General features: G+C 44.6%; 6 protein-coding genes across 6 annotated transcripts; 4 read left to right on the top strand and 2 right to left on the bottom strand.

Moving 5' to 3' along the window:
* Positions 1-46: 46 nt before the first annotated feature.
* Positions 47-925, top strand: L203_101650 (uncharacterized protein; the record flags this gene model as incomplete). Its single annotated transcript, XM_066211089.1, has 1 exon — positions 47-925. One exon carries the CDS (start codon positions 47-49, stop codon positions 923-925), a length of 879 nt encoding a protein of 292 aa, XP_066067186.1.
* A 450-nt stretch (positions 926-1,375) lies between these two features.
* Positions 1,376-2,778, top strand: L203_101649 (uncharacterized protein; the record flags this gene model as incomplete). Its single annotated transcript, XM_066211088.1, has 7 exons — positions 1,376-1,444; positions 1,554-1,610; positions 1,677-1,792; positions 1,844-2,132; positions 2,183-2,443; positions 2,517-2,644; positions 2,703-2,778. The coding sequence occupies 7 exons, from the start codon at positions 1,376-1,378 to the stop codon at positions 2,776-2,778; spliced, it is 996 nt and encodes a 331-aa protein (XP_066067185.1).
* An 826-nt stretch (positions 2,779-3,604) lies between these two features.
* Positions 3,605-4,225, top strand: L203_101648 (uncharacterized protein; the record flags this gene model as incomplete). The annotated part of the gene is made up of 1 exon (XM_066211087.1): positions 3,605-4,225. One exon carries the CDS (start codon positions 3,605-3,607, stop codon positions 4,223-4,225), a length of 621 nt encoding a protein of 206 aa, XP_066067184.1.
* A 95-nt stretch (positions 4,226-4,320) lies between these two features.
* On the bottom strand, positions 4,321-8,038 carry L203_101647 (uncharacterized protein; the record flags this gene model as incomplete). Its single annotated transcript, XM_066211086.1, has 13 exons — positions 4,321-4,631; positions 4,685-4,997; positions 5,049-5,168; positions 5,223-5,411; positions 5,467-5,785; positions 5,836-5,963; positions 6,010-6,102; positions 6,153-6,256; positions 6,306-6,990; positions 7,043-7,299; positions 7,350-7,491; positions 7,542-7,632; positions 7,680-8,038. The coding sequence occupies 13 exons, from the start codon at positions 8,036-8,038 to the stop codon at positions 4,321-4,323; spliced, it is 3,111 nt and encodes a 1,036-aa protein (XP_066067183.1).
* A 1,130-nt stretch (positions 8,039-9,168) lies between these two features.
* Positions 9,169-12,200, bottom strand: L203_101646 (uncharacterized protein; the record flags this gene model as incomplete). Its single annotated transcript, XM_066211085.1, has 11 exons — positions 9,169-9,276; positions 9,335-9,504; positions 9,560-9,807; positions 9,858-9,919; positions 9,968-11,037; positions 11,091-11,253; positions 11,306-11,365; positions 11,421-11,449; positions 11,495-11,680; positions 11,734-11,797; positions 11,847-12,200. The coding sequence occupies 11 exons, from the start codon at positions 12,198-12,200 to the stop codon at positions 9,169-9,171; spliced, it is 2,514 nt and encodes an 837-aa protein (XP_066067182.1).
* Positions 12,201-13,553: 1,353 nt separating this feature from the next.
* On the top strand, positions 13,554-15,943 carry L203_101645 (uncharacterized protein; the record flags this gene model as incomplete). Its single annotated transcript, XM_066211084.1, has 4 exons — positions 13,554-15,216; positions 15,267-15,408; positions 15,464-15,710; positions 15,758-15,943. 4 exons carry the CDS (start codon positions 13,554-13,556, stop codon positions 15,941-15,943), a joined length of 2,238 nt encoding a protein of 745 aa, XP_066067181.1.
* Positions 15,944-16,198: the final 255 nt, after the last annotated feature.

Here is a 16,198-nt window from a genome sequence, read left to right as displayed (position 1 = left end):
GTCAGTCTCGAGTCAAATGGACAATAATTTCCATACATCAGACGCAATGATAGACCCGGCTCTTGCCAGTCAGTCTCAACCAAGCCTCTTGGCAGAAGGCAATTCTGCAGGAAACCCAATCGCGCTACATTCTGTAATCGAGGAGAACGACGCTTCTATGGATGAAGCATCTGCTAATGTAACATCAGAGAATCAGAATGTTGGCAGCGTCTTGTCTTCTTCACGCGAGAACTTTCAAAATGCCGTTGCTGGACCTTCCACATACACACCCGACCCTACCCTTGTTTCTATCGATAGTGTATCTTTTCCAGCCGTCACCAGTGTCCTTACTATCGATATGACAGGTAATTTGGTTAGTCCTGTGCCCCCGCGAGGCCCTTTTATCAGCCGCAAAGTTGCTGAGGAAAGCGTCCGGGCATTTGCTCTCGCCAACAACTTTGACATTATCGTCACTCATTCCGACGTTCATCGTCATGTTGTCACACTTTCCTGTGTTCGCGGGGGAAGATATAGATGCACGAGAGGGCCAGGGCATGAGCAATTAAGACAAAGAGGCAAACGAACCGGAAAGACTGGCTGTCAATGGAGAGTTACCCTGAGAGATGAAGACTACAAACCGCCAGAAGACCATCAAGGTCCATTCTACGTGCAAGAGGATATGAAGGAGAGCTGGATATTTACCCCCGTTACTGACCTCATCAACACTCACAACCACCCCCCAATATTACCCAAAGACAATCCCAAAGCTCGACATAGGACTATCACTCCCAAAGTGAAGGAGTTGATATACAGAGAGATGATTAAGGGGATACCTACGAGACAGATATGGGAAAAGGTGCAGAAAGAGTATCCAAATTGTTTAGCCAGCTTGGTCGATGTTAAAAACATCATTGGAAGGAAGAAGAAGGAGTTGTCGAGCATCTAGCTTATCGGTTCGTGGATTTTTGAGAGCAAGGGCGAATGTTTCTACCATACATTTGTTGTTTACTGAATGCTCAACGTCTTAAGGGACAAATGCAGCAATGTATTCGTACGTTTTTCTCTAAGATTCCGCTCCCACTGGTTAGTACTGCTCTCAATCATGATTGATCACTTGAAGCAACTATTGGAGAGCTGCCCAAAGATATAAACCGGTCTTGAAAACTCTAATATACAAATTCAGATGTTGGTCAATCCATTCTATGGTTGCAAAATGAAAACCATCATTTTGACAAGTTTCCGTCGGTTTTTGTCCCAGGAACGGCCATTTTTATATCTGTTTTCATAATCTTTTATCTTTTTACTTTTCTTTCTTTTTCTCTTGCTTAAAAGAAGAAATACAAGCTGCTGTATAGCGAAGCATTGAAATTTCTGGCTGTTTAAAATCTCGACAAAGATGGAGTCTGTACACGGAAACCTTTCGCATGCAATGCGGGACAACTACAACGAATACGGTGTTGAAGAAGTAAGTTGACAGCAGAGGTCGATACATCTTGAGACTTCCAAATAGTTATTGATCGATTGATTAAGCTCGCCTGTATAAGATTGTTATGCTAATTTGGTACAATTTCTAGTATTATCGCAAAGTTGCTGCAACCTATCGCAACCCATTCTTTCCTGGCATAAAAAAGGTGAGAGTTTTGTACAAGACGATGATAGTGTATGTCATCTGGCAGGTCGTTAATGGGCTGGTGTAGGTGTTATGGGAGCTTATGAATAAATGGTGGGATCAAGAGGGGATGTCCATGTATTCAGGCAATGACGAAACTAAAGGAAGAAAACCTCTCAAGGTTCTAGATATGGCGGCAGGAAGGTGATCAGTGACAAGATGGACCAGACAGACTGGGCTAATGAGACTTTAAAGCGGCGAAGCTACCCTATGTCTTTTGGAATGGGCTCAAATTGGTTGCCGAGAGGTCTCACTCTCTCATTCTTCACAGACGCTGTACTCAGCTCCTGATCCTCTCGCTCTTTTGCGGTTCAATCCTCAATCAAATCAACCTTCAAGACCAGCATTCATCCCTCAGAATATACGCAAACCTATGGTGCCTTCTCAAATGAACCAATCAACTCGCAACAAGAATGGAGGGAGTGGCATGCTACCTCCCAGACTGCCAGAGAGGTTCAAAATAGATATCGTCGCTACGGATCCTGTAAGAACTTAGCCTAGTATAATAGAGCTGAGTAACTGACCTCATATTAGTATACGTCTTCAGCATACACAGGTCGTACTGGTCGATCGTGTTATCCAATGTCCTTCACCGAACTTGCTCAAGGGCAATTGCCGCCAGCGGCTCTAGACGAAGACAACTCAAACAATCCTGAAGCCCCAATATGGGACATCATCATCTGCTCTTTTGCTCTTCATTTGATTACCAATCCTTCAGGATTGTTTGCTTTGCTTTACGAGTTGAGCGGTAAAGCAAAATGGTTGATTGTGGTGGCACCGCATAAGAAACCCGAGGCGAGTTTGAGTCTTTGGCATTCACTTCCATACAACGTGCTTGGTAAAATCCCATGTTAACTCTTCCCTCTAGATCAAGGAAAATTGGGGATGGTCTAGATGGAATCTTTCTACTTGGAGCGCTGCTGGTGAAGTAAGCCTGTATGGCGGCGGGATTGAGGAAAGCGAGGATGGAACGGCATTAGAGATTGTGAGGGACAAGTAAGCTTCCTAACCATCCACTGTGATCAAACGATAGAGATGCTGATGAGAGGGATAGAGTAAAGCTACGTTTGTATCGAAGCAATGCTTACCAATCCTATCGGGATGAAAGAGACTACTGTCTCAGCTCTTAAACCGACTTCATGGACAATTTAGCTTCATGATCGCTATCCTCAACCAGTCGGTCTCTTGAGTGTCACATGCTGCCTCTCTTTGCATACAAGTCTCTTTGCATTTCGTCTTCACATGTCGAGAACGAAATATTTTTGTAGGCATGGCTGCATCTCAATGGACTGGCAATACACCCTCTTGCCACACCAATTGATCGTATCTCTTCATAGACGTCTATGCAACCCTATAGCAACTATTTCTTGTCTCAAATCCAAACTTTTAAATCTCAACAGATGTTGTAAACTTGCATTACTTATAAGACACAAAAACTCTTCAAAACATCCACAATGAACATTATTTTGACACGTGTAAATTAGATTTTAAGGATATTTATTAAGCGTCTTTGTAGGCACAGGGAGGCCTCACTGAGTTGTCGATGCTGAATACTATATAAGAATAGTATATATATATATATTGTTAAAAGTCTTGATACCGCAAAACTAGCACTGGTCATGCATCGAAATGAAGTATCTAAAGAAATCGTATCTAATCATTCAACCTTTATCTATCATCCTCAAAGCCCATAATCCCGCGGGGTTTCTAAGAGTGGCAAGTGAAGTGCTTGCACTTACAGTCTTCTTCCTTTATACATTTCCAAGTTTTAATTTTCATCATTCTTGACTCTTTTGTCAATTTTGTTTCTCAACTTCTTCTTCATATCGAACATACATTCTTCAGCACTAGCAGCATTCCTATCGTCATCAGTGACTTGAACATATCTGCCACTTGCTTGGTTGCTGTGCTGCCGCCTGTGCCGCAAAACTCAAAGACTTTTGGAGTCTTTTCATCATGGTTGTCGCTCAGAAACTCCCTCTAGTCATCATCACTCCTTCTACACCATTGTCTGTTTGCTCGGCATTCTCTGATGAGATTCCTCTGGCCACATCCCAGTTGTCACCACACTTGAATCATCTCTTGCCGCCGTCGGTAAACCGCCCCAGAACAGATAGTGTATATTCTACTCCCCTACGCTCTTCAAAACATCTTTTTCCTCCATTGCACACACCACTGTCACAATCTAAAATCAGGCATCAACGATCATCACTGTATTCTATAATACTAGTCCTGATAGGGTTGACCTTGGTAGCAAGCTCGGTCATATGTACCAGTGACCAAGCAGAATTTTTATTGGAGGTGGAAAGAAATTGGCTCAAAAGACTGAGTGGTATCGGACGAGGATTTCAGACTCAATTTGATTGGAGTTGTTCAATTTGGAAGATGGCAGAGGTACATGGCGTCTTGCTGGGAATGGAAAATCAGGCGGGGGGAGAACGTACTGATCAAGGTGAAAAAACAGTATACCGAGAAAACGTACATGTGGAAGCAGGGTCAAAACCAAGAGTCATAGACAAAATTTCAGACACACCAAATGAGCAACGGGTATTTTCTGCAGAGGACGACAAAGTTTGAATGATCAGTGATATTTTTGTAGAATACTTCTTATGAAAGATGTTATAAATCTTGAGCTGTTTTACATATTTATAATGCATGTGATAGATATCTTATCAAGCGCCGAACATTGCGCTGTCTTGTTCGCAGATGGGACAGGATTTTACTCTTACTCTGACAGAGGCTGCATATCCCAACTTGGCGCTCAGATTCCTTGCCTTCCATCCTGAGCCTGCGTTACCACTGGGTTTATAGTTGTCTATGAGCAGATACGAGAGCGACGGGTTTCCTTGACGCAAGGGCAGCTCGACATCTTCTGGGAGAGCGCATGTGGCATGAACAAGATGTCGGCAAAGGTATATGAGGATGAGGGATGGATAAGATGGTGTGAAGGCTGGTTTTGAACAGACTTGGCATAAGCTTGACGCTAATCCGACTGTTAACCCGGAAAACATGCTGTTTCAGGCGCAAGACACTCACCAGACGCTTTGAGGCTACCGGTTTGTGCCATTTGTAGCCTTGACATCAAAACCGCACAGTCACTATTCAGGATATGTTGACAGCCTTCCAATAAGGAGACTTGCAGGCTTGACGTTTGTAAAATTTTTACCAGAGCGGGTTTCAGCCCAGGAATCTCCAAACCGTCACGAATTCTGCTAATAAGCCTAATTGGGTTGATTTCTGCGCCAACATGTTCAAGCAGAGCGCGGATGAAATCTGGTCGAGTTTCAGAGTAGGCGAGCAAGTCTTCCCACAGGTCTTCATCTGCTTGTTCAGTAGCAAATTCAATTGCCTGCCAGCTTGATGTGAGCTTTGTTCTTTATAAAAGCCTATGTCGACATACTCGCTGGACATCGCCAAGACGTTCAATGAGAAGCATCAAGGCTTGCTTATTATTTCCCATCCTACCTAGCAAAAATACCATTTCTGACACATAATCTCGTTCTTTACAAATTGCATAGGCCTGATTGCAAACAGTCAGCATTCGACTTCGCATGAACCTAGAAGAGAACAACACCTTTTCCAGATCGTAAAAGTTGCTGGCACGCAGAAAGGGCATAAGCCTTTCGACATCATATGCCGCGTAGAGTTCCACCATCCGATTACTATATGGCAAGCAGAATTGAGAATCCTTGTCTAATAAAGAATCAAGATACATGTAAAGAAACTGAGGCTTCACTTCTAGTTGGCGTACCACTCTGTCGATCTGAACTCGAGTATTTAGCCACTACATTTATCACCCAAGATCACAAGAAGCTTACAGGTATAGAATGGACATGATCGACCAAAAGTTGGATAGCCGCCCCATGTCTGTTCTGTATGTCTTCGATATATTTTTCGCCTGTATCCAGATCTTGTTTGTCCTCAACTTCTCCTTCAGCTTTTCCGGTTTTACTTTCCTCCTTTAACCTCGTTTGAGATCGAGCTTGTCTTCTCTCTTGATCGAAGGAAACAAGCTGAAGAGCCTGATCCTGTACAGCTGTAAAAAGGTTATGTTCTCGAATAAGCTCAAAGACATAAGGCTTGCGCAAGCGAAGAAAGTAGGGAAGGGCCTTAGCTGGAAGACGGTTAATCAGATATCTAATTTGGACATTAGTTGTGGCCTTTTGCAAGAGCGTCTCTTTGCTGACAGTTCACCGAGGCATTCAAGTAAGATAGGATCATCATGTGTAGCCCTCAGTTCTCCTTCTACCGCTTCTATTATACCCGCAAGATCATATATTTCCGTTGGCCAAGATGTTACAGTCTTCAGCAAAGCCTACATGATGTAAGCATCAATTCTAGACTAAAAATTGAATTCTCACATTCTTATCGTTCACGAGCAGGTACGAGAAAACCAATTCGTAGACTCTTTTCCCTAATCTGGGTCTTTGAGTAGGTATATGGGGAATGATTGCCTTAAGACAAGATTAATCGCTAGATTTACAGAGTGGTGCATGAAACCTACGGGTAGTTGGTGATGTTGGACAAACATGTCTATGTATCTTTCCCACGCTTCAACATCTTCCCCTAGGACCCTTTGTATGAGCGCAGCTGCTTGTTCATAGTGCTCTGAAAGCGAATATCAGCCTCATTCAGACTTTTATCTCAAGTGACTCACTTATGGCAATGAGATGATTCAGGTATTTCAGCCCAATCGCTTTGACGTCTAAAGCACCTCCATGTTTTTTCTGTAAATCCTCAGCAGCTTCAAGGGCTTCTTCAAACCTCTCTCTTTCCACCAGCCAATCGATATGATCAGCCTTGTCCCTTGGTCTGACAAGGATCACATCCGCCGGGCTAATCACCAAGAAGGATTCATCCTTAGGCTTTTGAGATTTGACCAAGGCATAGTCGTTACACCCATACATGTGATAGTTTGTGAGACTCAGTGCATCAGCATTGATCTCCTCTCCCTTGTCAATGATTCTCAACTCTGGTCGGTTGGCTGCTTTTCTTTTCTGTTCTATTGGATTGTCTGTCGCTTCATTATCGTATCTGTCCGGCACGACATATGCCAAAGTAACATATGCGTCATTGAATGGGGCGATGCCTGATATCATACAGTCAACTTGATAAATTGCTGTCATCTCAATCGAGAGAGAAGGAAGATTTCCAGAAGCATGATCGTTGAAACGACGAGCGCGTATGCGAACCACTTTGATGTAATCGGCCCAGCCGATGAGCAGTGTGCGATCATCTTTCCATTGAAGGGTACATTTAAAGAGCTCCGCTCGAGGAGCCAAACTTCCACGATCAACGTAACCTATCCTCTGGCTTGAGCTGGTATCATAGATCTTGACGCCCTGCCAACAACTCATGAGCCATTCTTCGCCGTATTTCAACGTCGCCACATACCAAATCATTTGCCCAAGCAATGAAATTTCCTCTCCATTCTATAGCCCATATAGGGCCTTCTCCGGAATGAAGGATTTGCTCCTTGTATCCCATCCAACCTTTTTCTTGTAGGATGAGATTTCCCGCCATACCACCACAAACAAAAGCTCTAGATTTTTTCTTGGCAAAGTCGGGCTCTATAGCAATCGCTTTCATCGGGCGTTTATAGTCAAAGGCATAAGATTCTGGTGTTGTAAGAGAATGTATAACAACTCTTCCTGTACTAGTCCGTGAGCATACTACAAACGTTTTCCGTAAAACTGCTCGCCTTCTACACTAGATGTAATAACAAAATCGTTCGTCTCGTCTATACGCAGACATGTAACGCTGGCGGCATGCGGTCTAAAGACATTGACTTGGGTTCCTTCATAACTTAGCACATGGACCATTCCATTATGCGTGCCCAATGCCTAGGAGTGATGTCAGAATTATCGTCATTCGTATACATAGCCAAGCGCACAATATATGCTTGAGATGCAGCTATCGCCGAAGCAGAGTCTTTAGCCAGAATCTCGGGTATACGCCCTTTCAATCTGCTATACTTTAAAGCCCTAAGAGACATATTAGCTGGGTAGTAAAGCAGCCATGGTAAACCAACGGTTCTTCTTCCTCCTCATCACTCCCTTCTTCGGTACTGCTTCCTTCGTCATCATTGCTAGACTCTTCATCCTGACTGTATCCATTGACCGACTTTTGACTTTCCGATCCTTTGCTCGCTCCTTCAATCTCACTTTGACTAATCTCTCCAGATACATTCTCATCCTTGTATTCATCCTCATCGTCTTTTTCTGGCACACTGGCCCTTTCCTTGCCTTTTCTAGACGACAACGGCGACAGAGATTGAGAAGAGGTCCTAGAGAGCAACGACTGGGTGGAAGGACCTGCTTCTGAGCTCAGAGCGGTTTCTATTATCGAGTTATCTTCCAACCTCTTGGTTTCCTCTCTCTTATTTTCCATTTTGCTAATCGAATTAGTATTGGAATTATAATTGTATTATATAATAACTATCATTCAAGATAAATGTTACTGTTAAGTTCAAGGTCTGTTCCTGATTTGCCATGTGGTATATTGTTGTCGGTCCTTGCCGATTTACCAACAGAAGCCGGTTTGCTTAAATTTCATTCAAAATTGTATCTTCCATCTTTATTCCTACTTTATCACAATAAATATAATCGGATGAGAGTCGAAGATGCTGCATCTTCGAGGCTGGCAAAAGGTCACTTGAGAGCTAAGAACAGAGGAAATGTTTAGGGGGTCAGATGTGATAACCACAAGGATTAACCTTTGCGGTTTCTCATCAGTAATGGCAAAGCAAGCGCCATTATCATTGTCTTGAGCTTGTGAAAACCGCATTTGCAAAGAGATCTGAGACCAAGGATTCTCAGCACCATCCTGCGATGTAGAGCGCCGTTAAGAGAGTTTCCAGCGACAGGCCAAGCGTTGTAGGTGATACTTGTCACTTCCTCGCGGTAGTAATAAGGTAGAATTTCACATCTTTTCATGAGAATGGTTGAGCGGTGGGCTCTCGCTCCTGAGTGCACGTTTTTGCTTCCTAGGTAGATCTCTATCTACCAAAAATCGCATGACTTTGTCATCGATTAGGAAGCCTTGTGGCCGGTAACATGAAGTCAATTTCAAAGTCACCGAATTAGCAGATAGTCTCCGTCACCATCCACTCAGAAATTTGCTCTTTACAATAGAGGAGGTTGCTAGAGGATTGCAGCGGAGATTGACGACTGTGTTCTCAATGTTTTTCGAGGAACTTGTAATTGCCCTTGATGAAACGGATATACATAAAGAAACCTTGTGATCCAATTCGTAGTCTGTTCAGTGTGGTTGCATAATCCAGTGAGCAAATTAACACGCAGCAAACGAGGAGAACCTTGGATTGCTACAGTGCTGTCTAGAGCAGCCATTATCGTAGTCACACTACGCCAGCATCTCCATATTAATTCTGCAGCGAAACAACTTGAAGATATCGTGATTGATGATGGTTGAAATGAGGTTGTACTTATACATATGTTGAATTAAACTATGTTTGGGTATTTAGCAAGTGTTAAGTTAAGATGGTATTATAGGTAGAATGTTTAGCGAATGAAAAATGATAACGCCCATTGAACGAGGCACCCTACGGTGACAACATAGAATCCAAATGGATAGCCACTAGGATTACCGTTGATACTTGCACTCCAAACCTAATCAAGACCAATTAATTGGTATCGCGCAATCTGTACAGATGAGCTCGAAACTTACAGCGCCACCAATAACCGGACCAAAGAAGCGCGCAAACGAGACGGTACTCTGAGCCAAGCCGTTGGCGAGACCAACAACATGAGGCGGAGACATCGCGTTGATGAGGACCATGACGGCAGTGTAAGCAAAAGTACCAGCGCAATATCTGATTGCTGTGATCACGGTTAAGCCTAAGATGAGATTATTAGCTGACCACAAGACGCTAAAGAGGTTTAAAGTTCATACAAAACATGAGGAAGAAACCACCCTCGGAGTCAGGAGAAGCGACTTTATGCAAGATCGGCAAGGCCAAATAGGCTGGAAGATAAAGAGCGCAACCTATTCTAAACATTTGAAGGTGTGTAAATCGACCAAGCGGAGGACCCATACGGGGATAGAGGTAGAATTGGTACACAAGTTGGCAAAGACACATAAGAGCGACAAGAAAAGAAAAGTGTGCTGGATTGAGACCGAGGCCACCCGAGCGGTAGGGACTAGAGACAGCCGTCAGCAGGACTCATTCGCATTGAAGGAGACATCTTACGTGACCAAGAAAGACAAGAAAATTTGATCATGAGTTGTATTGTGAAGTGCGAGAAGACCATACTAGAGACTTTGATCAGCTGAACCAAGCCACCATAACGTTGAGCATACCTGGATAATCATCTGCACAGGCAGAAATTTCCAACTAGACGACTCCTTTTCAGTCAATACTCCCGAAGAAGCGGTAGCACGGTTAATAGAGCTCGCTCTTCCTTCTGCAATTGCGCTCAATCCTCTCAAACTCTGTCCTCGTTCGTGTGCTGGTGACTGAGAAAAGAAAGGGTTTGCCTCAGCTCCTGGAGTATCCTCGTTGTTAGCCACAGCCGCAGGATATGTAGCGACACCTGTATTGGCGAAAATAGAAGGAAGATGGCCGGAAGCGGTACTAAATCGTCGCGAGACTGATGATCGGTGTTGACCAGATACATGTCGATGGAAAGAGGTGCCGCTGATACTCGTAATGCGCGGACGGTTTTGACGTTGCACAGATATGTTGCCGGGATCTTCAGACGGAGTATGAATGGAAGGTGATACAAAAGACGTTTCTCTATCTTCTTCTTCCTCCATTTGTGAATCTTCGTAATCATCGTCATCAAAAACGGCCGTTTCTTGTGCGATGGCCGCAGAAACCCAAAGATCATTAATGTTGAAGTTATTTTCCTCGTTAGCAAGCAGGAGCTTTTGTGCAACCCTGATAGCTCGATTGCCTTTGTTTTCTCCTTCCTCTTCTTCATCCTCTTCACCCTCAGGCCTTCCTACGGCAGCGGATGCTCGCCGTGCTGCTTCAAGAGCCGCTCGGGCGGCTAATGTGGGATGTTTGGATCGAATTCCGCCGTAGCCGTATGCTGTGCCCAGGCTCGCTCTACTGTCTCTTCTAGCTGTAACGCTTCGAGATAATTCAGCATTAAAAGTGGCATTATCTTCTTCTGCTGGAGAAAGAAAATCTCGTCGGAAAGAAGAAACTTTTGCAATGGTGCGACTTGAGGTTGCCGGAGAAGCATTCCGCTCGACAGCCGGTGAAGGGCTGTCTAGGGGCTCGTCTTTCTCAACTGGAAGGGCGATACGAGATCCGCCTCGTACACCACCATCCCAGGAAAGGAAACAAGCCAGAATGGCTCCAAAGGTAAGGACAGCACCTCCTACTAAGGTCGGAAGAACATACGGAAATTCTTTGAAGAAACCTATAGTGACTTTCATCAACTTTGTTTCTTCAAGGTAAAGATTGTCAGCTTACCGATATTGGCGAGAAATGTCCCCGGAAAATTCTGAGAAGGACTTTCAAAAACACCACCAATGATAGGGCCTATCACACCACCAAAACCCCAAGAGAAGCCGAGCATAGCATAGGCACGGCCTGCGTTGGTTTCATCTGTCAAATCTCGAATAGAACCACGAAACTTGTAATTGACGCTGTCAGTTGCGATGATGACAACATGTGAAATAGCTTACAACGCCCACGGCGCCACCGAAAATGCCTTGGATGAGTCGCACACAAATGGCTTCAGAAAGCTACAGTCACAATCAGATTGTGTTTCGAAAACTCAGGTACAATAATCCAGCTTACAGACTTGGAAGTTCCAAAGACAAACAGAGCTATATAAATAAATATATGTCCATCTTACCAAAAGGATAACCTACCGATAGAGCTCCCCAAAAGACTCGAAACGAGCACGGCGCGTCTTCCATGGCGGTCTGCGATACTGCTCCACAAGAGCGAGGTAAAGAACTGGGTGATAAAGAAGACAGACACCAAATTGCCTGTCCACAAACCGACTGCAGCTTCCGTCTCACTATTTTTCTCGCGTCCTGCACCGAGAAAGAAACCTAGAAATGCGAGTCATCAAATGCGCCACTGTCAAGATGTCAACTGAACTCACCCTCAACCTGTTTCAAGATGAACGGGGTACATAAATTTGCCGCTAAAAGCTCGGACAACATGGCCTAATGGCTTTGGTCATAAAACATAACGATATGGTAAAAGATAGCCTACAATACACATTACAGTCATGGGTAGAATGGGGAGCGGAGTCGAATATGCTGGCCTGATACCAGGGACGAGTGATGGCAGTTTTGGTGCCAACTCTTGGTCCACCAAATCATCTATAGCTCCGCCACTCGGAGTACCTCGACTGCTGGCACTTCTCATTCTTGCTCCGCTAGAAAAGCTAGGGCGGAGAGATCGCGTGCGACCCTTTGGACGGGGAACTGTTCCTCGAGAGTAGCCAGCATTCGATGGTGAATGCGAGGCCGATGGTGTATCCGATGCTATGGCCGAGTTGCGAAAGATGTCGCCGGATGTAGGTCTAGGCGGCAGACTAATTTTACCTGGCGGCGTTGTAGTCATCACGACAGCCTTTCCGTTATCGTTTCTGTAAAGAAAAGTTGGGTTATAGATTGAAGAGAAAGAAAGAAAAAGAGGAGAAATTGGAATCGATTTTGAATCACAAACTCTTGACTTCTGGCATAAAACTCAGGCACTTGAAGTGGAGGTCTTGATTCTTTATTTATTTTATATTTATGGTCAAGTTATTCAACAATCTTTCTTCTATAAATACAAATGGATTCGAATACAAAACGACAGAGCTCTTGTATCCAGGTAATATGTAGTTATTGGTCTCCGTCCAAAGTAAAAATCTACTTCCATGTGTTGGTACTAGGGCTGGTGAAGGAAGCATCTCATCAATGGATCTTCTCCTGTTTATATTGTACCGATTGAGCAAAACTGGCCGATGAAAGTGTACGTGTATTGGTATACCAATGAGAATCTGAGAGTACTCGATGTGAATGTCGTGATGGTGAAAGCCGTTCCATCAACAAGCGAAGCAGTGGTCTACAGCTTCTAAAGATCTACAACATGGACAGTAATTGCTCCTGACCTACAGACTATGATTGAACCATCTCTAGAACACACATTTTGCAGTACCGAGACATAGTCAACTGTAGCATCGTAATTGAGACCAACATGATGGCATCTGCTCGTAGACTCAAACCTAGTAAATATAAAGAGATACCGGAGGATGGGTGAAGCCCCTGCCATTGGAATAATAGTATACTATGCAAGAATATAAAGGCAAATGCGTCCATGACGAAACGAATCCCTGCCAAAATCTCAACATCCTCCCAAGTCAAAAGGAAATGGTGCTTGAAGCGACTGACTTCATCTGACGTGGAACCAAACAAAAGCTCAAAAAGGTAAACATCGGCGATGTCCGCCTTTTGTTTGTTTGTTTGTATACAGCGTACCATCCATTGCAATATTTCATCTATAATCCCATTCTGTTTCCTGAAGAATCACTCTACGCCTTGGAATTTCACCAGTGCCCACATGGATACCCTTCACTTGCCTTCCCATGTCAAGTAGCCTCTCTTAGGTTGAAACGCAGCCATTAGCCAGACTAGATTTAGTGAGGAAACACGATGCTGCGAGCTTCCCTATGATGAAACATCAGTATACCATCTTCAGACCCGAATTATTTCTCCTTCGTGGTTATACCTGTCATTTCCTCACTTTCCCTGGAGTTTCGTCATCGAATTCTGTTGATTCTTCACGCCTGTTGGGCATCGGACGTGTATATTTTGCAGCTGATCTGCAAAGTCTCCAGAGCAGGCCCTTGAAAGTACTTCTCATCCAGATGCCAGCTCTGGCAGCTCTTCGGTCTTTACAGCAGCACATTCCTTTGATTTCACTCTCTTTACAATGCTCTCGTTCACGCCTACCTGCTTGTTTCTATCATTCCTTGCTGCTTCTCAGTCTTTAGCGCAACATACTCTCGCTCCTCCAGGTCGACACCGTCACCCAAGATCTTTTCTGTTTCCAAACGGATTTGTGGAACGTCAGCTTTCGATGGCATCTACGACAACAGTTGCAGTTTCCATGGAAGCGACTAGGACGGTTTGGGACGATACAACCGATCAGGCTGTTCTTGGCGACCATGGGAGAAACACAAATGAAAGCGGATCCAGCTCGATAGGCCCATCAGAAATCAGCAAGAGTATGATGTTGAGCCCACCAGGGGTGAGTGTAACATACGCAACTGATGCTTCAGACCCCACTAGGACTTGGTCTGAGGAGCTTTCTCCAACCTCCTCGTACATCTCCCAGCCTACCCATCTCTCTCCATCTTCTACATCACCAGGCGACCTCGTTCCTCATTCATCTTCTGTCGTTGCCCTCGCCGCATCTCCTTTTTCAGAGGATGGCAAGTTGTCATCTGCCGATTATACTTCCTCTCAACTTCCAGCCACTGGTAGACTTTCCGACGGGCTCGCTTCCACACCGGCTTCAACATGGAGAGATTCTCTCTCCTCTTTGCCTTTCGATTCGCAATCTGAAACAAGAGTGTCGAGCTCTGTGTCGAGTATTGCTATTGATAGCGCAGCCATATTGGAAGTTACGAGTTCTATAGAGGCTTTTTCGGTGTCTGCGACTGCGTCTGCTAAATCCCCAATAGCATCCTTGAGTCAGCCAACTGCTTTAATCTCTGCGGATCATTCCGAGTTGGGACCTCCGGCCGCCTCAAAGAACATTTCAAACACAGTGGCCAATACGGCTGGCACGGAACCCCCATCCGAACCAGCATTGGCTTCAGATTCGCCATCGTCAGCATCCGCTATACACTCTGTTTTCGCTTCGACCACGAGTGACAATGTAAGCGTTTCCCAAACTAAATCGGCAGTAGACTCTTCGTTTGAGACCTCGTCTGCTTCTTCAACCCTTTCAGCTTCTGATTCTTCAAACACTACATCCCTTCCCACATTCTCTTCATCACCAGTCAACGCTATTCTTGGGCCTGCTCTTATGCTTGGATACTATCCTGACTGGTCTGTGGACCATCTCTTTCCGGAAGACATTGACTGGTCGCGATTTGATATGATCAATTTTGCTTTTGCTATCCCCAACCTGGATGGCTCTATCTACTTCTTGCAAGACAACTCTGAAGATATTCTCCGCCGACTAGTTGCTGCTGCTCACTCTGCAGGTAAGCGAGTCAGCCTTTCTATAGGTGGCTGGACAGGCTCAGCATACTTTTCTGCTATTGTTGCCAACGACTCTGTGCGGTTAACCTTTGTCAGTAACATTTTGGACATGTACAATCAATACCACCTTGACGGTATCGATATTGATTGGGAGTACCCTGGTACTTTAGGCGCAGAAGGAAACATCGTCTCTGGCAATGACTCTGCCAATTACTTGATTTTTCTCCAAGATCTGCGCGCGACTTTGCCAGAAGGTGCTATCATCACTACCGCTGCTCAGGTATGGCCTTTTGCAGACAGCAATGGTAGTCCTATGAGCGATGTCACCGAATTTTCAAAAGTGCTTGATTGGATCTTGATCATGAACTATGATGTCTGGGGATGTAGGTATGGTTAAGACCTGAGTTTGGATAGCTACTGATTGTTTCTTCAGCATCTAGCAGTCCTGGCCCCAACGCGCCTCTCTCGGACGGCTGTAGCAACGCTACTCAGCCTCTTGTCAATGCATACGCCGCCGTCTCCTCTTGGACTTCTGCAGGCATGCCCGCCAATCAGATCACGCTCGGTGTTCCTGCGTAAGCACATCTTCTGAAACTACCTCTTTGGTTAACTGACAAACGTATCACCCAGATATGGCTATCTTCAACAATCTAATGCCACCTCCCTTCTTCAACGTCGTCATCTTCCAGTTCGTTCTCACAGACGCGCGTTCCGTAGCAAGCGGGCCGATGTCAATGTTGTCAATGCGTCTGGAGGTACTACTGATGGACAAGTGATGTGGCATAGTCTCATTGATCAAGGAGTCTTGACTCTACAAGATGAAGGATACACTGGAGCAGGTGGATTCACAAGATACTGGGATGAGTGTTCCAGCACGGTACGTACATCTATCACAATTATTGCGCATTCACTGAAAATCTGTAGCCTTGGCTCAAGTCTGAAAGTTCTGGTCAAATCATCACTTACGACGACCCTCAGTCCATGAACCTCAAGGGGCAACTTGCAGCGCAAGCCGGCTTGCGAGGATGCAACATCTTCTCCATTGATGGCGATTACACTGGCTATTCTTGGCCCTTGACGGACGCTGTCAGAAGTGGAATGGGAATTTGAGAAAGCAGACCATAAACAGCATTTTGTTCATGGATATGGTACAGAACAGATTTCTCAAAAACTCTCAGCAATCTTGGTGGTTCAGAGGATATTTGTAGGTCATTTCATATAATCGCTGTTGATGTATTACGTGGAGAAGAATAAAGATTTTAAATGTGATTGCTGAGAAAGAGCTTGTTCAAAAGTTATGACGTTGACATTTCCATACATTTTGTTTCTTCCTCCATTTTTCTATCTATTTACTTTTTAACATTC

Source organism: Cryptococcus depauperatus, chromosome 2, assembly GCF_001720195.1.
Source record: "Cryptococcus depauperatus CBS 7841 chromosome 2, complete sequence".
Lineage (NCBI taxonomy): Eukaryota > Fungi > Basidiomycota > Tremellomycetes > Tremellales > Cryptococcaceae > Cryptococcus > Cryptococcus depauperatus.
The sequence above is the reverse complement of the archived record's forward strand: the minus strand, read 5'-3'. Positions and strand labels throughout refer to the sequence as shown.